Below are 22,533 nucleotides of genomic sequence, written 5' to 3'. Positions count from 1 at the left end.
AGGTATTTTAAATTTTTGACTGCTATTTTGAAAAGACATTTAGTTCTGTTTAAGCAAATTGTTTTTCTTATAAAAGAAAGTTACTGGGTTTTATATAACCAGCCACCTTGTTAAACCCTAAATAGTCCTAATAATTTTGTAGCCAAATCTCTTGGATTGATAAAATGGTGTCATGGACGAGAGGACATGCTGCCTGTGTTCAAATCACAAAATCACTGTTGACTTACTTGGGTGAACTTGGCTCAAATTCTGGGCCTCAGCTTCCTTATCTTTTGTTTTAAGATTTTATTTTTGGGGCGCCTGGGTGGCTCAGTTGGTTAAGCGTCTGCCTTCAGCTCGGGTCATGGTCTCAGGGTCCCGGGATCGAGTCCCACATCGGGCTCCCGGCTCAGCGGGGAGCCTGCTTCTCCTTCTGCCCCTCTTCCCTGCTCATTCTTTCTCTCTCAAATAAGTAAATAAAATCTTAAAAAAAAAAAAAGATTTTATTTTTAAGTGACCTCTACACCCGATGTGGGGCTCGAACTCACATACCCGAGATCAAGAGTCACATACTCCCCTGACTGATCTGGCCGGGTGCCCCCTCCCTTTCCTTATCTTTAAAATGGAGGCAGTACTAGTGCTTGCCTCACAGTTGTGAGGGCACTATGAGTCAATATAAAAGGTTCTTCGAATACTAAAGGTATAATAAATATTTCTAATATTTTGTAGTTATAAGGTATAATTTATAGGGGCACCTGGGTGGCTCAGTCGGTTAAGTGTCTGCCTTCGGCTTGGGTCATGATCTTGGGGTCCTGGGATTGAGCCCCGCGTTGGACTCCCTGCTCAGCGGGGAGTCTGCTTGGGATTCTCCCTTTCCCTCTGCTCCTCCCGCAACTGCGCATGTCTTTATCTCCCTCTCTAAATGGATAAATAAAATCTTTAAAGAAAAAAGAAAAAAAGACTATTACTTTGTTATATTGCTGATTGAAAAAGTCTCTAAAGTGGAGAGGTTAGTCTGAGGTCATTTTTCCTTCCTGTTTGGTGCATAGTCAAAAAATTGGCATATGGATCCCAGTGACTGTGCACCTCCTAGGGCTCATTTGGGTATTATTAGGCCATCCACTGCCACCTCTCAGGCAGCGACAGTGGGGGCAGGATATAAAATTCAGGACCTGTCAGCATCCCCTCCCGCCCTATGACTCCTGCCCCTGGCTCCGTATTCAGGTGGCACTTTCTATGAACAGCTCAGTGTGCTCTTGCCTAGGGGTGCTGTCCCACACCCACCTCCAGGATACCTCCCCCGAATCCGTGCAGAACAGCCCAAACATGGAAAATGCCGGAACTGGGTCTCGCTGATTGGGCCCCATCCTCCCCCACAGCAGTGGGACTTGTGACAGGACAGAGAAAAGACTGACAGCAGGCTTTCCCAGGGTCTCTGGTGTGCTCACCCCCACCCTTTGGGGTGCCACCTTCTACTTCAAGCACTTACTGAATAATTTTCCCAAACAAAGGGATTTCCTATGAGGAATTCTTCTGTCAGTTCTAAAAATAGCTTTATAATTTCTGTCACCGTACAAGGGAAATCCATCAAGAAAGAGAAGAATGGGGAGAAAAGAGGTAGCACGTACAGCTCCAGTTCCAGCCTGTGTGGGGCCTGCCTGTATCTGTGTTGTGTCCTCCTAGCCCGGAGGTTTCCCAGTGTAGCTTAGACTCCTGCAGGGTCCCCCTCCCTCCCACTTCCTTGAGCAAGCCTCCGAGAGCCTTGGCTAGGTGCAACAGCGCAAGACCCAGAGAAATCAGGGACCCTCGGTGGGACTGCGGAGCTGGCCGCGGTGGGCTAGCCACTCCTGGCCGACCAAGCACAGCTAGGAGACAGGGTCAGGCTCTGGAGGTCCCGTCAGCAAAATGGGAGGATATTAAAGTGTGTGATTATCCTTTAGTGCCTTAGGAAAAGCACAATCCCAAAAGAGATCAACATTTTGTTCCAGGCATAGGGGGAAAAAGTGCAGTTACGTAATCCTGTTAGACAAAACTATTCCTGTCATCTGAAAGTACTTGAGGCCAGGTCGAGGAAAATTAATCCCTTTCTTGTCAAATTTTAGGCCCTAGTGAATTCTTTGCCATACTAGATTTTTGTGACTAAAGCTAATGCACTGATTGGCCACGACCAGGCTCTTGACCATTGGGTGTGGATTTCTGGGAGAGCCAGAAGAGGTGGGGGAACCCCTAACATCTTGGCTGCTCAAAAACACTTCTCAGTGCAACACTCCCCCACCAAATCATGACTTTTCAGAGGGTTATGATGAGTGGGCTTAGAGGTGATACGTAAAATATAACTGTTCCCAAATGCAGTTTCTCATGAGAGCTGTGAGGAGCGGAGCGGGGGGGTGGGCAAAATTCAGGCATGTGTTCCCGCCGGGCAACAAATTCTGCAGGACCGACTGTCCCAGAGAAATCACACCTGTCAGGAAAAGGCTGCGGCTTTAACCATACCATTTCGAAATCACCGTTTGGCAACTATGACAGTAACGATCGATTCAGACAAGAATCATCAAGGGATGCTGAAGATACTGGGTCAAGGTTAGAGGAGTAACAGGATATTTACATAGCCTCAGAGCAGCTCCTCACAAGATACTTGTTCGTTACAAAAGGGAGAATGGTATCTTCACAGTGGAGAAACATTCCAAGATGCCACCTTAACTCAATGATGGACCCTAACATCACCAGTAATAGAGGTCCTGCCCCTCCTGATAGAATACTCTTAAATGAACACAGTGCCAAAAATGTTGTAACCCAAGTCTAATCATAAGGAAATAGACAAATCCAAGTTGAGGATGTTATATAAAATAACTGACCTTTAGGGGTGCCTGGGTGACTCAGTCAGTTGAGCGTCTGACTCGATTTCGGCTCAGGTCATGATCTCCAAGTCCTGGGATTGAGGCCCGCATTGGGCTGCACACTTAGCAGGGAGTCTGCTTTGGATACTCTCTTTCCCTCCCACTCCTGGAATAAATAAGTAAATCTTTTAAAAACAATAACCTTTACTCTTTAAAAATATATAACATTTCAAAATGTCATGAAAGACAAAACCAGAGGAACTATTCCAGCCTCAAGAGGACTATGAAGAGATGCTGACTGAATGTCACACATCTGAGATTTCTTTTGCTACAAAAGATATTACGAGGGAGGGGCACCTGGGTGGCTCAGTCGTTAAGCGTCTGCCTTCGGCTCAGGTCATGATCCCAGGGTCCTGGGATCGAGCCCCGCATCGGGCTCCCTGCTCAGTGGGGAGTCTAGTTTTCCCTCTGCTTCTCCGTCTGCTCCTCCCCCAGCTCGTGCTCTCTCTCTCTCTCAAAAAAAGAAAAAACTGGGCGCCTGGGTGGCTCAGTCATTAAGCATCTGCCTTCGGCTCAGGTCATGATCCCAGGGTCCTGGGATCGAGCCCCGCATCAGGCTCCCTGCTCCGCAGGAAGCTTGCTTCTCCCTCTGCCTCTCCCCCCTGCTTGTGTTCCCTCTCTCGCTGTGTCTCTCTCCGTGAAATAAATAAAATCTTTAAAAAAAAAAAAAGAATTCTTGTTTTTTAGGAAATACGTTAAATAACTTAGAGGTAAAAGAACATCATGTCTGCAACTTTCAAACTATTCAGAAAAAAAATTATAGAGAGAAAAAGGACAAAGCAAATGTGAAAACACAGTGTTAACATTTGGGAAATATGGGTAAAGGGGATACAGAGATTCTTTGGGTTATTTCTAAGTCTGAAATAATGTCAAAAGAAAAATACTAAAACTAAAAAAAAAGAAGAAGGCCACAACAACAGTAAAAAATAGGAACAAATGGGGAACCTGGCCAGCTCGGTCAGAGCAACACGGGACTCCTGGGTCGTGATCTTAGGGTCGTGAGTTCAAGCCCCACATTGGGTGTAGAAAGTACTTAAAAACAAAATCTTTATTAAGAAAGAAACAAACAAACCTGGTGCCCTTAGAAGTACAAAGGAGAGGAAACCCACTGTGGTTCTGTGGGAGTCAGAGTGCCGGAAAAACACAGGGCCTGAAGCATGGGGCCCTGTGTCAGACTCAAATCAACACCGCAAGGCAGCCTCCCCAGCAGTTCTTCTTCCCGGGTACAAAGATAATGGCAGAAAAAAATTGTTTTAGGAACTCAAGTCCATGGGGGGAACTTTTTAGGTCAATGATCAATCTCAGGGATGATCTGAAGATCAGTGGCAAGAGGAAAGCTTCCCCATATGCAAAATTGATGGAATCAAATTTTCTGGCCAAAGAACCCACCTCACCTCCAAGGATGTGACTCCCTAAGGAGCCAGGGAGCTGGCGTTGGAACTCACAGGCCAGCACCACGTGCGCTGTCTGCCCCCGGCTGCCCCACAGCATGGCGGCGGGGGGGGGGCTTGTCTACAAAGCTGGGGCGTGAGAGAACGTTGAGCACTAGACCAATATGTGGTGCTGATCTGGAGGTCTCGTTCTGTTCCCTCCCATTTAACAAAAATGTTCCGTGGTTGTCTTGAGTTTCCCCCGAATATACATCAAATGTCTGGGTGCTGGTTTTCTCAAAGGTGTGAGATGTCCAAGGACCGTCCCTGGAACCGATTACAAGAGAACTAGAAAAGCATGGGCAGCACTTAGAGATGGCAGAGTGATGAAGGGCCTCTGCAGGATAGACTTGGCTTTGGGTAGCTTCTCTGTGTTGGGGGGGGGTGCGTTTATGGTTGTTTAGGAAACCTGCCCATGTCAGTTAAGGTGGCACCTTGCGAGCTGTGGGAGAAGGAGGAGGACGGCTGCCCCCGCGCCTCCGGGAAGGACAGTCTCGCACATTTCATGACCCGTTGGCCACAGCTGACCAAACCAACGGTATCTACTGGACTAAGGACTGGAAAGACCCTCTTCTGCAAGGATGTTCAGAACCAGAGAACTGTGGTGGTCAGTGGTTGTCACCCGGGCTGGGGTGTCAGGGCGGAGGGGCTGTGAGACTCCGCCCGGGAAGAGCAGGCCAGGGGCGGGGGGCAGCGGGAGAATGCCACCGAGGGGCTGGCAGAAGCAGCGGGAGCCACGAGAAAAGCCCAGAAGGTTAACACTTGCTTCCTGAGCACCGTGCTGTCCCATTACCTCACCTGAGTGCGCTCAGGTCTGCGGAGACTCTAAAAGTGCCCCCGGGCCCTGCTCCCCGTCTGCTGCAGGGAAGGCTGGCCGGGGAAAGGGTCAGGGTTTTTCAGGGATGATGGCATAACCAACATCATCCTTTCCGTCACACCTGTTTCGTCACTGGAAGCAACTCAACGCGACTCCTGTTCTTTGCCGTGAAAGAGGTCTGTGGGAACCCGGGAGGGAGGGGAGCCGATGGAGCGGGATCTGGGAGGAGGGTTTAGGAACGCAGGTGGAGAGACTGGTCTTGGATGGAGAGAGGAATACTTCTTCCTGAGAATAATAAATAAATAAACAAATGATTCCACAAACTTAACAACAACAACAAGGCCAATCGGATTATTCTGTAGCCATCAGAACCTGTGTTAAACCCGTGGAATCAATCCACAACCCCTCTGAGTGAACACCACGCGGTGTCAGCCTCTCGCTTCTCACAGCCAGACGGCCTCCCGGACACGGGCCTCAGGGTGCCAACCAGTCAACCACAGGCTCACTGGAGTGGTCACCGTCCGCCCGTGGTGTCCCCTGCTCACTCCCCCGGAAACCTGCCAATCCCTGAGCTGCAGCTTCCCACGAACTCTGTAGGTGGGCTTACAGTCTGCTTTGCTCAGGGGAAGTATGCCCGAACGACATCTCTCTCACAATAGCACGCAATACACTCTGCAAATATGTCTGATTCCTTCTGCCCCCAGAAGTACTATTCACCTATCTTGCATCCCCTTCTGACTGGAACGAGGGTGCTTCTCATTATAAGTAACAGAAAACCGGGCGCCTGGGTGGCTCAGATGGTTGAGCGTCTGCCTTCGGCTCAGGTCATGATCTCAGGGTCCTGGGATCGAGTCCCGCATCAGGCTCCCTGCTCCTTGGGAGCCTGCTTCTCGCTCTGCCTCTCTCTCTCTCTCATGAATAAATAAATAAAATCTTTAAAAAAAAAAAAAGTAAGTAACAGAAAACCTAATTCGCAATGACTTCAACAAGAATACACGTATTCTCTCCTACAACTAGAAGTCCAAGATAGTCCGTGCTCTGCTGCGTTACCCTGCCTGCCCACGCAGGACGGTGTTCCTTACACCGGCTTCCTTCACCATCACGAGAAATCTGCCACATGGGCTGGGGGCACATGTGCCTGCATTTAGGGCCAACAGGAGAAAGAAACCTCTGCTCCTCATAGAATCAACATCCTTCCCCCACTTCAGTCTGATTGGACCGACCTGTGGGCTAATGACAATCACCAGGGTGATGCCGGGTATTGATTAGCAGAAGCCTTGGCTCTTGAGCCAGTTACTGTTGAGAAGGATGGTTGTGTTGTGATTGGCCTAGATCTGGGATGAAGTTAGCTTCCTCCAAGTCATCTGGACTCTGTAGGGGAGGGGTGGATACTGGAACAAAATGGACGTTCTTTAGAAAGCAGGGGGCAGGGGTGGCTCAATCCGTTATGTGTCTGCCTTTGGCTCAGGTCATAATGCCAGGGTCCTGGGATCAGGCTCCCTGCTCGGTGGGAAGCCTGCTTCTCCCTCAGCCTGCTACTCTGCGTCTCTCTCTCTCTGTCAAATAAATAAATAAAATCTTTAATAAAAAAATTTAAAAATGTTTTAGAAAGTGGGTGGGGGGGAGGCATGGATTCTGTGAAAACAACCCACGGGGCTCGCAGAGCTACCGGATGAAGGTGTGAAAAATCAAGCTGACCGAGGACATGCAAAAGGATTGCTGCGCATCACTGAAGCGTCGTCTGAGGCGGACTGGAGATTGCAAGTCGTAGCACAGACCCTGCTGGTGTAGACTTTAGCAGGGGTCCCGCCCAGGACTTCACTAGCCATGTGGATGACTGAAGACTTAAACTCTAGTTGGTTTTAGGAGCCTGGCCCTGGAAGAGCCCCTGCTCATCCCCGCGCGCAGGAAGGCATCTGCCCCTCCCCTTTCCTCAGGAAGATGAACACCTGACATCTGAAATGGAAACCTGCTGGTGTGTGTGGCCTCCAGGTACTCAGAGCCACAGGCTGGGCAGCCCAGCGGGGACCCTGGAGCAAACCCGGTCCGGAACAAATGGAGGCAGCATGGCGAGGAGGAGTGCACGGCAAGGGCCGGAGGCTGCGGCCAGCAGGACTTGGCTGCAGCGTGGATGGACCAGCGATGCTGAGCAGGTGGAAGAAGAAGGGATGCTTCAGTGAGGTGAAGGGGGAGGGACGGCAGCCTTGCCTGGCCGCCGCCAGGGCTCTCTCCTCGGTGCCGCTGTGTGCATCGCAGTGATGCAGCCCATTTCACTGTTGCGTGGCGTTCCATTGTACGAATGTGCCACTATTTGTTTGCCCATTCACCTGATGGGTAAGTACGTTATCCATTTGAGTTATTGCCCATGTTAAGCTACTTCAAATCGGTGTACAACTCTTCTTTTTCTTTCTTTTTTTTTTTTTTAAAGATTTTATTTATTTATTTGACAGAGACAGAGACAGCGAGAGAGGGAACACAAGCAGGGGGAGTGGGAGAGGGAAAAGCAGGCTCCCCGCTGAGCAGGGAGCCCGATGCGGGGCTCGACCCCAGGACCCTGGGATCGTGACCTGAGCCGAAGGCAGACGCTTAACGACTGAGCCACCCAGGTGCCCCGGTGTACAACTCTTTATGGATTTCTCTTGAGTAAATGCCTGGGGGTAAAATGGCTAGGACATATGAAGTGTATGTTTAAGTTTTTAAGAAACCACCAGATTGTTTTACGAAGTGATGATATCATTGTACATCGCCACCAGAGTGCATGAAAGTTTTGCTGCCCCCCCTTCCTCACTAGCACTTGGTGTCGTCAGTTTTTCATCTTAGACATTCTAATAGGAACGTAGCATTAGCTTGTCATGGTTTGAATTTGCTTTTCCCTAATGGCTAATGATACGGAGCATCTTCGTGGACTTATTTGGCATCTCCATATCTTCCTTGATGAAGTATCTGTTCAAATACTTTGCCCATTTAAAAAATAAATTTGTTTTTTGGGATGCCTGGGTGGCTCAGTTGGTTAAGCATCTGCTTTGGCTCAGGTCATGATCTCAGGGTCCTGGAATCGAGTCTCGCATCGGGCTCCCTTCTCAGCCTGGAGCCTGCTCTCCCTTTGACTTCTGCTCCCCCTGCTTGTGCTCTCTTGTGCTCTCTCTCTGACAAGAAAATGAATAAAATATTTAAAAAAATAAAAAATAAAGCTGTTTTCTTATTTTTGAATTTTGAGAGCTCTTTAGGTATTCTAGATACATCCTTTATCAGATCTCTGGTTTGCAAATGTGTGCTTTCAGTCTGTGGCTCAGCTTTTCATTCTCTTCAGTGTTTCTCAAAGAGCAGAAGTTCTTAATTTTGACAAAGTCCAATTTATCAATTTTTGCTTTTATAGATTGTTTTTGATGTATCTAAGAAATCTTTGCCTAACCCAAGGCCACACATTTTCTCCTTTGTTTTCTTCTAGAAGTTTTGGAGTTTTAGGTTTTACATTTAGATCTATGATCCATTCTGAGTTTCATTTTTATGCATGGTATGAGGTAGGGATTGAAGGTCTCTTGTACACACTCTTTTTTAATGTGGGTGTTCTACTGTTACTGAACCATTTGTCAAAAAGACTATGCATCCTTCAATGAATTTTCTTTGCACCTTTGTCAAAAACCAACTGACTGTAAGGGCGCCTGGGTGGCTCAGTCAGTTGGGCGTCTGACTTTGGCTCAGGTCATGATCCCGGGGTCCTGGGATCGAGCCCTACATCGGGCTCCCTGCTCAGAGGAGAACCTGCTTCTCCCTCTCCCTCTGCTGCTCCCTCCGTTTGTGCTCTCTCTCTCTCTAATTTATTAGAGAGAGAGAGAGCATGAACAGGGTGGGGCGGCAGAGGGAGAAGCAGACTCCCTGCTAGGCGCAGAACCCAATGCAGGGCTTGATCCTGGGACCCCGAAATTATGACCTGAGCAGAAGGCAGACACTTAACCACCCAGGCACCCCAACTGCCAGTTTTATTTATTTTTTTAAGATTTTATTTATTTATTTTTGACAGAGAGAGAGCAAGCACAAGCAGGGGGAACAGCAAGCAGAGGGAGAAGGTTTCCCGCTGAGCAGGGAGCCAGATGTGGGGCTCGATCCCCGGACCCCGGGATCATGACCTGAGCTGAAGGCAGACGCTTAACCGGCTGAGCCACCCAGGCGCCTCAACTGCCAGTTTTATTTTAATGTGGACAGTGAAAGAGATAGATGACTATCACTGCCTTTGCAGTTTTCTGTAAGTCTAAAACTACTCCAAAATATAAAGTTCAGAGAGAGATTGAGATTGATTTGGAACTTGCCCATGAGCATTGAAGCTTCCTATAGCCCTTACCGAGACCACAGGATTTTCTGCAGTGGGTCTCAGCAGACGTGTGGAGGAGTGGAGAGGCGGCTGGCTGGGTTGATGTGAGGGGGCATTTGGATTAGGGTTAGGTCTCCCACTCCTACCGTTTCTAGTCCCCGGAGCATCTGGAGCATCTGTCTCTGCCACGAGTGCAAACCCAAAGCTTCCTTCTCTTTCTGCTCTTGGGGTTGCAGCTCATTCCCCCCTGCCTCCCCAGTTCCTCTTTGCCAAGGCGTGGGAGTGTGGGCACAGGGAAGTAGGGCTGGAGGGACATGTGAACTAAGAGAGGGGTGGATATTCAGGTGACTGAGGGGAAGGCCCAGTCATTAGAAGTCTTTTTTATGTGAGGCAGACTCCATAATCTACCACTACAGGTCCTGGGACTCTAACTGAGATAGAAAACGGGCTGGTGAAGTTCCAGTTCCTCCTCTCTCCTAGCAGTTGTGAGCGAAGACCGTCTAGAGAGGAGTCGTCTCTGTCCCTCTGTCCACGTCCTGGCGCTGTTGCCCTTGGCAGCCTAGGAGCTTCCCAAGGGCAGGGACTGGCGCTTGGGGCCCTACAGAAGGTGAAAGAAATGCCTAAAGGGTTTTGGGATGTTGTGGAGAGAGACAGATTCAAGGAGTCAAGAGACTTTTATCTCAGGGCGCCTGAGTGGCTCAGATGGTTAAACATCTGCCTTCGGCTCAGGTCATGATCTCAGGGTCCTGGGATCGAGTCCCGCATCAGGCTCCCTGCTCCTTGGGAGCCTGCTTCTCCCTCTGCCTTTCTCTCTCGCTCTGTCTCTCATGAATTTAAAAAAAAAAAAAAAAGACTTTTATCTCAGATCTTGACTCTGCCACCATTTTTCTAGTGGCCTTGACAAGTCACTTTCTCTCCTTATAAAAAGAGAAGTTGAACTAGATGATCTTAGAGATCCCAACCATCTCAAAAAGTGTATTAGACTTTATGAGAAAACCATATATTTGTTTTTGTCTCCCCAGCATCTAGCACGGTGCCTGGCACATAGTAAGGGTTCAAGAAATGCTGTGGTTAGTGAATGAATGAGTGGATGGATGAGTGAACACATGAACTACCAAAGTAGTAGAAAAAGAAAAGGATCCAAAGTGGTGTTCTTAGACGAGCCAGCTGGTGGCATCGCCTCTCTGCGTAACCACAGGGGCGCTGCTAGTTCCAGACCAAGGGAAGGATTCTGATTAGAAATGAATACAGGTTGGGCGCCTGGGTGGCTCAGTCGGTTAAGCGGCTGCCTTCGGCTCAGGTCATGATCCTGGAGTCCCGGGATCGAGTCCCGCATCGGGCTCCCTGCTCGGCGGGGAGTCTGCTTCTCCCTCTGACCCTCCCCCCTCTCATGCTCTCTCTCTATCTCATTCTCGCTCTCAAATAAATAAATAAAATCTTTAAAAAAAAAAAAAAAAGAAATGAATACAGGTAACAAGAACCTGACGTTTCCCATGGAGAGCAGGACACTGGAATCCTGACCCAGCTCCTGTATTCGACAGATACCTTCACTGCCAGACTGGCAAGGTGGTGCTGGAAGAGGACGCACGGCCCCGACAGACAGACGGACTGCCACGAAGCACACAGGAACAGCCCCACCTGGGGGGCTCCCCTGCACTGGGACGGGGCTTCTGCCTTCTGCCAGCCACTTCATACCCATCCCTTGCTGGAAGACCCAAGCATCTGGGCACCCAGTCTGGGTCTCTCCTATCGGGTTCCTCAAGCCCGTGCCTGGTTGTCTGTCCTGAAGGCCCCTCTCCTCCCCCAGCGCTCCGAGAGAGTGGAAGATCAGGCTTCTTAATGAGCAGGCAGCCGGCAGGAAGGTCTTGAGTATTGAAAAAGTCCCTCTCTCTTATCTACTCACCTCCCGCCTTCTCTTTTCCCCCACCCCAGCACATTCTGTAAAGGGTAGGGATCTGGGCACAAACGGGGAAGACCCGGTGAGGCCTTTTTTCCAGTTAGGACTGAGATCACAGGGAGACAGGATGAGGTGTGGTGAGGGTGTACCCCAGCACCCACACCTCTGACGTGAGCTCGGGGATCGGAGGAGAGGGTGGGGGCGCTGCTGGCCTCTGGCTCCACAGATGAGAGCAGGAAAGGGTGAAATGGCAGGGGGGCAGTGGGGGACGGCAGGACCACTTCATACTTAGGAGTGGAGCTGAGGGCAGGCCACTCAGGTCCCCACGAGTTGTGCTCCCAGGGGGGAGAACAGGAAGCTGTGACTTCCTCTGCCCTTTCCCTCCCAGCCCTTAGCCTCAAGGTCACTTGCTGCAGTGAATTCTGACCTGTGTTTGAGTTGGCACGCTTCCACGGGCATGGTGACAATAGACAGCTGTGTGATGCCTGGCTCCTTTCTGCGATGGACACCCCAAACTTTAAATAATAGTCGTTCATGCAAATAGCAACATACAAAGTGCTTTTTTCACATGTTTTATTTATTTTTTTAAATATTTTATTCATTTATTGGAGAGAAAGAGAGCACAAGCAGGGTGGGGGCACGGGGGGGGAAGGGCAGAGGCAGAGGGAGAAGCAGGCTTCCCGCTGAGCAGGGAGCCCGAAATTGGGCTCGATCCCGGGACCCCGGGATCATGACCAGAGCAGAAGGCAGATTGAACCACCCAGGCGCCCCTCACATGTTTTATCTCATTTAATCACACCAATCCTGTGGAGCAGAGACTTTTGTCTGAAATTTTTTTTTTTTTTAAGATTTTATTTATTTATTTGACACAGAGAGAGCACAGATAGAGTGGCAGGCAGAGGCAGAGGGAGAAGCAGGCTCTCCGCTGAGCAGGGAGCCCGATGCGGGGCTCGATCCCAAGACCCTGGGGTCATGACCTGAGCCCAAGGCAGACGCTTAACCGACTGAGCCACTCAGGCGCCCCTTTTGTCCGCAATTTTTACCAAGAAAGCTGAGGCTCGGAGGAGTAATTTACCAAAGCCACACATTTAGTGAGGAGCAGACCTGGGACTCCGGAATCTCTGCTCTCTCGGACAGCCGTCCGCATTCCGGGCCCCCGTGTCCCCCGACCCCTGCCCCCAGGCCCCAGGGGAGCACTTTCTGCAGAGGAGGGGGCCTCTGTGTGCAGTCAGGAAAAGAGGGGGCTCCAGTTTGGTTTCATCGCTCAGACGGACGGGGTACCTCTGGCCTTCTGCCTGCGTGGAGGCTTGGGGCTGCCGCCCACAGTGCACAACTCCCCCTCGCCCCCTCCAGCTCTGCCCGCTAGAGCCCTTCCTGCACACGGGGGCGCACACGCCCGCGCCGCTGTCACCCCGGCCCCGCGGGAGGCGCCCAGACACCAGCTCTCATGCCGCCTGGCGGCGTCCGTGCCCTGCTGCCCGCGCTCTGGGGCAACGCCTGGGAGACAGTGTGCGGAGTGCCAGCAACGGCCATGCCCGTCCCGTCTGTCCGTAGCCCTGAGGGTGGCGGGCGCCCTGCCGGCGGGCTTGTGGGGGCGGCCGGCTTGCTGGAGAACCTGGCCGTGCTCCGGCTGCTGGGCAGCTGCGCTCCGGGAGCCCCCGGCTCGGGCAGGCAGAGGGCCCGGCCCTCACTGTCCCCTTCTGGCAGCTGCGCCCACGCGGGACTCCCCTGGCTCCTCGGAGGTGCCCTCCGCGAGGTGGCGCTGAGGGCCAGCATCCTCCCCGTCCACGCCGGCGTCGTCCTCACTCCGGCTGAGTGTTGCCGGATACCGGCCGCGCCGCAGGACCAGACGGCCACCTGTCTTCCGGGCCTGCGTGGCCACCCCGGCCGTGTGGGCGGGTGGGCACTGTCTTTGGGGCCCAGGGTGAGGTGTGGGCCATGCGCTTTCCCTGGCAGGTGCAACCGCAGAGGATGGCACGGGCCCTCAGCGCCCCTGGGCGCCATCACACCACCCGCTGCTGGCCTTCGTGGCCCGCTCTGTCTACCCCGGAGGCCTCCTCCTCCCTCCGCGGCTCCCCCAGCCATGTGGTCACTGGCTGGAGCGTCCTGGTGACCTTTGACCGGATGCCCTGGGATAGCATCTTTCTCCACCACCCATAGCTTCGTCTCCCCTGTCACCACCTGCCCGGGGCACAGCAAGAGCTGCCTCAGCCCCGTGCCGTCCTGTCTCCTGAGGCAGGAGCCTGACGGGCCCCGGCAGACGCCTTCAAGAATCAGCGAGCCAGCCTGTGGAACTGGTGGCCCCGAGGGACAGAGGCAGGCGGCAGGTGGAGCGCGCACTCCCGCTCCGGCAGAGGGGCCCTCGGACCGCGGCCACCGACTGGGACAAACGGACACCTGGGTGAAGGGTGCTGAACACCCTCCTCCTCTTCCTGGGCTCCGCCGGGGCGGAACCATTCACCACGGGGAGAGCCAGCCTGGGCCCCTGCGCCCTCGGGGAGGCCGGTCTTTGATCCCCTGCGGGGGTGGCGGGATGCGGCTGGAGGGTCACCTGGGGTCTGAGTATGACAGAGCTCAGGTCTTCGTGCATGGGGAGGAATGCATGGCAATAGCGAAAAGGCAGAGGATTGGAGAATAAGCCTCTGGATCATCACAGTTGTCTTGACCTCCTGTCACGCTTCCACCTCCGGTTCAGTGTGGACAGAAGGATTCTTTGCCCCATTTCTGCCTCCTGTGAGAATTTCCCAAGGATCCTAGACTAACGGATCGGAGGTCAGTGCCTATTTCCCTCTGTCTGTCCTCCCACACACCCCTACCTGCACCTTAAACAGGTGTTCCTTGTTCTCTGGTGCCAGAGCCAAACACCCCCCACCCCCCACCGGCCATCTCTGCCTTCCAGCATCTCAGTGGTGCCCGTGGAAACCTGGTGCCTGCAGACCTCAGCTGAGAAGGCTGGAGCCTCTTGCAGGGAGAAGCCCCCTGTGAGGCGCTGCTGGACCCCTGGCATCGGCCCAGCCGATGTGTAAAGTGTAAAAACCACCTATCCTTTAACCAGGATTTGCAGGGAGAAGTGGAGAGAAGTCAAGGATGTGGGTGGGGCATAGGGAGGTGAGAGGTGGGGAAGGGGGAGGAGAAGAGGGGACTCAGGTGTGTCCAGAGAAGTGGGAACCGGAGTGGGAGACTGGTGCGAGTGTCCCTCCCTGTCGCGCAGTGCCGATCAGGAACACCTGATTCACATCCTAGCTCCGACACGAACCAGTGGAGGACCTCGGCAAGTTACTTCTCTCTACTGGTTTTCTGATCTGTAAAATGGGGTGTTGAGGATTCAGCAGTGCCTGAAGTAGCATGTTGGCTATTGCTCTTTTTTTTTTTTAAGATTTTATTTATTTGAGAGAGAGAGAGAATGAGAGACAGAGAGCACGAGAGGGAGGAGGGTCAGAGGGAGAAGCAGACTCCCTGCTGAGCAGGGAGCCCGATGCGGGACTCGATCCCGGGACTCCAGGATCATGACCTGAGCCGAAGGCAGTCACTTAACCAACTGAGCCACCCAGGCGCCCTTGGCTATTGCTCTTAACACTTCATGGAAAATGGAATCTGAGAGAAGGAAGAGGAGGAAAAGAAAGGGAGGGAAGAGGGGGCAGCTGGGAGATGGGGACCGGGAGCCAGAGAGGTCTCATCTGGGATGACGTTCACATACTCTGGAGTGAAATGAAAGTTGTACGTCAAGACCTGAGTGAGGGATTGGCCCCTCCAGTCCCTTCTGAGGAGCGTTCTCCAGGGCAGTGGGTCTGCCTTTGGTTTCCATATCCATGGAGACCCAGTCAGAAGGGGGGCCAGCCCCTGGAAAGGAGGGAGGTGGCAGAAGCTAGACACGGTGGAGCTCCCACTTCCGTTGCCCCCATCACCGCCAAGCCAACCACTCTGGCCTCTCAAGGGCCCAGAGCAAAGCTGGGAGCAGGCCCTTGGCAGGCCCCCTCTGCACTAGCTCCATCCCGTTGCTGAGCAGGAGACTCCCAACAGCCGCCCGTTTCACAACACATTAAGCAATGTTAACGAGACCTAAGTAGCTTCTTGATGTTTAATTTCCTCCCTTTCGTGTTTAAACTTGTTCTAAAACTCCAGGTCTCTTCCCAGTCAATTCAGGATGGAAAATCCTCCCCATCTAAGTACCCCTCTCTCGCCACCCCCTGCAACTCCTCCGAGGGCTCCCCTGGGGGCATCTCTGCTCACGGGGCCTGGAGGTAAATACTGACCGAGTTGCAACAGGCCCAAGTCCTAGAGGAGTGACTGCGTGCGCACCTACCATCGGATGGGGCGGGGCGGGAGGGGCAGGGGAGGTGCGGCACAGGACTGGGCAGGCGGCTGGGCATTCCTTGGAGGGGAAGGCAAGCACCGCGGTGAAGCTGGGCCCTGGCTCCCTGCGGCAAGCAGCCAGACAGCTTTGAAACCGCAGTGGGAAGGATCGAGGCTAAGACTGGGTTTCTGAAGGGCTTAGCGAGGGCACCAGTGCCAGAATGGGGAAAACTGCAAGAGACTCATGTCCAGAAATAGCCACGTCAGAGAAAGGTGGGCAGCATGTCTCGGGGTCGAGGAGTGGCAGAGGGACAGTGCTGGGGATACATCAGTGCTGTCCCCGCGAGCTGTGGGCTTCTCCACACCCGCCCTGGGCTCTGTGTCTCCAGGTTCCCGCGTCTCTCCTGACCGGCATCCTTCACCAGATCTGTGACCATGTTGGGGGAGCCTGCATTCCCCTTTCTTGGTCTGAGTGCTCGTATCACCCACCCACACGGTGGTCCTCTCTCCACTCCACCCTGGAGGGGGTCTCAGCTTCCAGCTGACGTGGCAGACAGCTGCTGAGCCACATGTCCGTGAGCTGGACGCTTGGTGCCCCGGAGGGAAGTGGAGGCCGGCGCCTGCCTGGCTCGGCTACCCTGGCCGGGCAGCCTTCCCGTTCCGTAAACCGCCCACCGCCCAGACCCGGTAATGGATGAGAAAGCACCTGCCGAAGGCCAGATGCCACGGGCGGGTACAGGAGGGAGGTGCGGGCGGTCCCCAGGCCCGCTCCCCAGCTGATTTCAGTTCCTCTCCCCCGTGGAGGTGTGTGTGTGTACGAGTGGACCGCGTGGCCGCCCTCCCTCTTCCCCTCCCCCAGCCGCAGGGGGGTAGTAACCAGAAACAGGAAGTGAAATGAAGCAAAACCAAGAACTGAAACCGACCTCATCTCTCACCCAGGGTCCCTGGAAGAGGTTGCCCCAGGGCTCTGACACTAAAGACCGAGGGCAGAGCGGGGTCTGAATCTGAAAATGAAGGACTCTGGGGAGAGGCCAGCAGGAACTGGGCCCGCAGGGGAGGGGAGGGGGCCACCGCTGACGCCACTTCTGAGCAGGGCATGCAAATGAGGCCGAGACCAGTTTTCTAATTCTGGACTCCCCAGCAGCCCCTGGAACCTAAGTGACCTTCATTTTGATCCCTGGATCTGTGGACATCAGCGCCAACAAGAAGGGCTCGAGGCACTTTCTTCTGGGAGTGGCCTGTGTTGGGGGAGGCGGCCTGTTCCTCCCTTGGGGGCGACAGGTCCAGCCCGTAGGGCAGGCAGGGCAGGCAGACATCGAGACAGCACTTCGTGGGGGTGCAGGTCTTTAATTTTCCCTGCTTTATCTTTTCTTTTCTTTTTTTTTTTTTTAAACAATCAAATGAGCAGAAAATGGCTGGGGCTGGTGGGCACTGGGGGTCCACTGGAAAACCCCCAAATTCACGCTGAGGCTTCAGTCATGGTTGCTGAGGTGGGGAATGAGGTCAAGGTTCACAGAGATTTCCCAACTCACCCTACAACATGTTTTCCAAACGGCTGGAGGAGAGGTCAGAGTAGGTCCCCCGTTACTGCAGATGAGGGGACGCCGTTCCCCCCCACCCCTCAAGCTCTTCTGATAAGCAGAAATAGAAGGCTGTGATTTCTAATTGCCTACAATCATCTCTTAAAAATACAAAACACGTGCAGCTGGCTTTGGTACAAAAAAGAAAACAACAACAAAAAATATTCTGGTCCCGTGGGCTTTCCCCTCACCCCCCAACAGAGCCATCGTGGCCCCCTCGACCTCTACTCCATTGCCTCCGACTCCGGGGAGCCAGGTTGTCTCCCTGGGGTCTCCAGGGAGGATGGAGAGAAGGGAGAACAGCAGTTAGCGGGGGAGGGGAGGGGGCACGGCCCGCCCACAGCCCTTCCGGAAGGGTCTGGTGGCGCAGCAGCCTCTCCCCAAAGACGGTGTTGCTGGGGAGGGGTGTCGGGGATAGAACCCAGCGGCCGCGGGGTTAAGCCTGATAAACCCCAGTAGTGTTACAGGACAAGGCCCCCGATCCCTATGGCTTGGTTCCCGTGTCCCTGGTCCTCTAAATCTCCCCACTCCCTGTGTAACTAATAAACAATAAATAAATAAATTTTCCTAAAGTAGAGGGAAGAAGGCATGAAAACGTGGCATCTGTGGTGTAGCTCCCGGATGCCAGCAGGGGGCACTGTGGCCCAAGCCCTCCAGCTTCCCGGCGGCCCCAGGTGTCCGAGGAGCCCAAGAGCTGGCAGGGGGTCAGCAGTTCTTTTGAATGTTCCCTCGCCATTGGCAGGTTGCAGTCCCCAAAGTCTGCCTCCCTCGCTGTGTTCTTCCTGGGGGCACCGGACGGGGGAGGGGCCCCCTTAGCTCTCTGAAGCCACAGGCTCCCCGTCGCGACTCTCGATCTCTTCCGGGATGTCCTGCATTCGGGTGAAGTCTGAAGGGGGACGGGCAGAGTTAGCGGGACAGCACAGGCTCCCCCCAGCAGCTGCACCCCTGCACCAAGAGGACCGCATCGCCGCCCAAGCTGCGAGGCGGCGGGGCAGGCCCGTCCGCAGAGTGAGGCCCGCGCCCACACCTGCCTGCTCTGTATCCTTCCGACGACAGAAGGTACCCTGCGGCTAGGAACATACAAAACGTAAGTCACACTAGCTTTTGGTTATTTTGTATTTCTTGAATCTACTATAAGAACTCTGACAGTCTTAAAAATTTCTTTTCCTTAGAAATCTACGTTTAGGGGCCCCTGGGGGGCTCAGTCGGTGAAAAGTCTGCCTTCGGCTCAGGTCATGGTCCCAGGCTCCTGGGATCGAGCCCCGCATCGGGCCCCCTGCTCCGCGGGGAGCCTGCTTCGCCCTCTGCCTCTGCCTCTGCCGCTCCCCCTGCTTGTGCTCGCTCGCTCTCTCTCTGACAAATAAAATAAAATCTTAGGGCGCCTGGGTGGCTCAGTTGGTTAAGCGACTGCCTTCGGCTCAGGTCATGATCCTGGAGTCCCGGGATCGAGTCCCGCATCGGGCTCCCTGCTCGGCGGGGAGTCTGCTTCTCCCTCTGACCCTCCCCACTCTCATGTGCTCTCTCTCAAATAAGTAAATAAATCTTAAAAAAAAAAAAAATTCTCTATAAAATAAAATCTTAAAAAAAAACCCGACATCTACTTGCAAAGGTTGGCATCACAGACTTACTGGAGCGGCTCCCACATTCTTTGCTTCCCGGAGCGCTCGGCTGCCCGTTCAGCTTCGGAAAAGGCAGGACGTGTGTCCTGTGTGCCCCGCGCGAGACTTACAGCGTACGGTAGCCCTCGGCGGTGGCTGCGGCCCCCTAAGTGCCCCCTGCACCAGCACACACAGCCAAGCGCGGCAGCCCACGTGCACGGGCGCCTCACCTCGCGGACTGTGGGGCGGGGACAGGCGGCTGCCCCCTTCCTCCTCGCTGCCCGTGTCCGCGTCGCTGCTGTCCTGCAGCCGCTCCTCGGGGCTGCCCAGCTCCTGTCTCTCTCGGTCCTCAAAGGGTCGATGGACAGAGCGAATGGTCACAGACAAATCCAGGCGGTCGTGGCCTCGGCTGGGCTGTGACGGGCCGGCAGGAAAGGCAGCAGGCCAGGGAGTGAGCTCAGCCGGGCGCCCCGCCGCCGGCGTCCTGCGCCCCGCCGCCTCTGCCCGCTCTCCAGCCGCAGCCTAGCGCCCCGGGCGCAAATCCCCGCCGCCGCTCGGCCCGGCCCGGCCCGGCCCGCGGGCCCTCGCGCCCTCCCAGCTCAGCGCCCCCGAGCTTCCTTACCTGCGGGGGCGTGAAGCTCAGGTACAGGGCGTCGCCCGCAGGGAGGCTGCGGCGCCGCGGGTCCAGGGGCCTGCGGGCCCAGGGGGCCTCCGCCGGGGGCGGCTCGCTCTGGCCCAGCGCGGCCAGCTGCCTGCGGGCCTCTTCGGCCTCCCGCTCCAGCCGGGCGCGGGCCTGCTCGCTCTCGCGGAGCCGCGCCTCCAGGCTGCCGGCCTCGGTGGCCCGCTCCTCGCCCAGCCGCCGGCAGCGCCGCAGCTCCTCCTGCAGCAGAGCGTGCTGCCGCTGCAGGAGCGCTAGCTCGGTGGCCTGCTTGTCCGGCGCCGCGGGGGCGGGCCCGGCTCGGCCGGCCTCTCCGTCCCGAGAGTTGGCGCGGGCCAGCTTCTCCCGCCGCTCGGGGCCCTCGGGGAACCGCGCTTCCATCAGCGTGTCCTGCTGCGCCACGGCCGCCTGGGGGCGTAAGGGGCACCGACAGGTGCATCAGAACCCTGGCTCCCGGGGGCCCGGGTCCGGGCTCCCGGAGAGCTCCGGCGGGGAGAGGCCCCAAAGGCGCGTGAACAGGCAGCCCCGCTCTCTCCTCCCCTGCCCATTCTGGCGCCGGCCCCGCTGACCTGGAGGCCGTGCAGAAGTCCATAGAGATTGACCAATCGCTGTAACGCTTCCTGAGGACAGAGGAGAGGGTGGGGACAGGGCCCAAGCTTCAGGATGGGAGAGCTGCCCAGAAGGTGACCAAATGTGGGTTTGGGGACAGCAAGCCTCCAGACGCTCTCAGATGTCGACTCTCCCCGACACCACCCCACACCGGGCCCGATTTCTCAGCCACAACACCCTCCCTTTCAGTCGGCTACACCAGCGGGTTCCCACCTCACCTCCTGGGGGGCTCTCAGCTGATTTCCATTCCGGTCCTGCGGAGAGAGGCAAGGATGGGGGAGTCGCAGGCGCCCGTCCCCCACAGCTCTGTGTCAGGGGTCCACAGGCCAGCTGCCCCTTCCCGCCCTCTCGCGAGCCCTGCTACCTCTTGCAGACCCACCTTCTGGCTGGAGTCTGAGTCGGTTCTGCAGAGCTCAATCGAGCCATTGAAGGTTCTGGGCTCACCATCTGTGGAGAAGGGAAAGGACAGGCTGAGCTCACTTCCTCAGGGCCTGGCCCCTCCCTCCCACCCACCACCGTGGCCCCAGCCCAGGCACTCACTGGCAGTGACCCCGGGACTCGTGCTACCGCCATCCTGGTCCACGGGCAAGGCTGGTTCCCGGGGTGTCAGGAGCAGTTCTACTCCAGGCCCCACCAGGAGGTCTTTCAGACCCTCCACTACGGGGAAGGGGGGGAGGTAAGCCCAGGAGCCACAAGGAACCCTGCAGGGAACGGCAGGGCGCCTTCCACCCAAGGCACGCGTAACAGTCAGGCGCCCAGGGGCCCTCACTCATACCACCCCCCACAGGGCAGAGGTCACCGAAGGGCGCCGAAGGGGCAGCACAAACGTATGCAGAACAAGGCGTCAAACAGTAGCAAGGACTGTGCCTCCCCCGCCCCCCCCCACCTTCCCCACACCTGGCGCCCCAGGGAGTGTATGGACACTGGGGCTGTGTGTGTCCACGTGTAGTCACGTGTCCCTATTCTGTGAGGCCAAGTGGATGGCCCTGGACTTCTCCCTCGGGGCTCCCTCACCCTCACGGATGGCATCCTGCAGCAGCCGCTCGCCACGGGGGGACTCCAGGGACTCGGAGCGGAAAAGGCCCCTGGGTAGGGCGGGCAGGGTCAACCCACCACCATCCTCCTCCACCTGGAAATGGGTCATCTCGGCGAACAGCCCGACCTTCTCCTGCAGCAGCTCAACCAGGGCCTGGTCTTTCTGTTGCAGCTCCACTGTGGATACGGAACAGGTGAGCACACGGTGGGGGGGGGGGGGAGGGAGGCAGGGCGGTGTTATGGGGGGGGCGCAGCCAGAGAGCCGTGCTGGAAGGGTGGCCCAAGGGCCTGGCGGCCACGGCTACACTCATCATAATACTTAATTCTGGATTTCTGGCATTTACAAAAAAGAAAACACTTTTTTTGGGAAAAGTAATACATGAATTTTATTTTTTTTTAAGTAGGCTCCATGCCCAACATGGGGCTCAAACGCATGACCCCGAGATCAAGAGTCACAGGCTCTACTCACGGAGCCAGCCAGGCGCCCCTGGACTTTTATTTTAAAAGCAAAACTAACATGATCTGTGGCCAGAACTGCAGATGCCCACCACTTTCATTCTCCCATCTTCCTTTAATTGGAGAGTCCATACAAATTTCATCTGGGCATGTGGCTGCCCAATTAAACCTGACCTGCAGCTAGACATTGCCATGGGACTAAACTGTGGTCAACGGACATGACTGTCTCTCCGGATTGGCCCTTTAAAGAAAAGGGTATAGAGGCACCTGGCTGGCTCAGTCAGTGGAGCGTGTGACTCTTGATCTTGGGGTTGTGAGTTTGAGCCCCACCTTGAGTGTACAGACTACTTAAAAATAAAATCTTAAGGGGCACCTTGTGGGCTTAGTCAATAGAGCATGCGACCCTTGATCTCAGAGTCATGAGTCCAGGCCCCACATGTAATATGTTTTATATTTATATATATAAAATATAAATTTTATATATATAAATAAAATAAAATACAATCTTTAAAAAAGAAAAAAAAAGGGTATAAACTCTCCCTGTTCCCTTCCACCTCCCTGCTAGCTGGGATGCAGATGTGATAGCAGGAGCTAGAGTAGCCACTTTGGACAGGGAGGTGGGGAATCTTTATGATGAAGATGGCAGAGGCGTACCGACTACCCTGTACTTCCCACTTGTGGACTATAGAGAAACGATCTTCTACCTTGTTTAAGAAACTGATTTTTGTTGGTCTTTTTGTATAGCAGTTAGTTCATACTCTAATAAAAGTAAAAAAAGTAGATTAATGTCTCAACCCTGGTCTTCCCAGCTCTCCTTCTAGAGACACTACACACACACACATACCTACCACATGTGACACATACCCTATCCCCATTATTTTTACACCAGAGGTAGCACACACCCTCTGTTGTGTTAAACCTTGCTCTTTTTTCTTCACAGTACATTCTGGTTATGGGTCTGCATCAGCCCTCCCC

At 54.6% G+C, this 22,533-nt stretch overlaps 1 protein-coding gene across 13 annotated transcripts in view; it reads right to left on the bottom strand.

Annotated features, from left to right (window-relative positions):
- Positions 1–16,949: 16,949 nt before the first annotated feature.
- ARHGEF2 (Rho/Rac guanine nucleotide exchange factor 2) overlaps positions 16,950–22,533 on the bottom strand; it is a 37,473-nt gene continuing 31,889 nt past the window's right edge. For 8 of the 13 annotated variants that reach the window (XM_081825463.1, XM_081825459.1, XM_081825457.1 and 5 more), the window contains 8 exons: positions 21,082–21,279; positions 20,608–20,724; positions 20,447–20,514; positions 20,286–20,321; positions 20,028–20,078; positions 19,423–19,866; positions 19,031–19,214; positions 18,095–18,272 (listed from right to left, as the gene is read on the bottom strand). In XM_081825463.1, coding sequence (XP_081681589.1) covers positions 18,109–18,272; positions 19,031–19,214; positions 19,423–19,866; positions 20,028–20,078; positions 20,286–20,321; positions 20,447–20,514; positions 20,608–20,724; positions 21,082–21,279 — 1,262 coding nt within the window. In that variant the 3' untranslated portion in view covers positions 18,095–18,108. The other 5 variants (XM_081825461.1, XM_081825469.1, XM_081825462.1 and 2 more) reach the window with 3 other exon arrangements.

This window comes from Leptonychotes weddellii, chromosome 6 (genome assembly GCF_054177405.1).
Source record: "Leptonychotes weddellii isolate Sample4059 chromosome 6, ASM5417740v2, whole genome shotgun sequence".
NCBI classification, from domain to species: domain Eukaryota; kingdom Metazoa; phylum Chordata; class Mammalia; order Carnivora; family Phocidae; genus Leptonychotes; species Leptonychotes weddellii.
The sequence above is the reverse complement of the archived record's forward strand: the minus strand, read 5'-3'. Positions and strand labels throughout refer to the sequence as shown.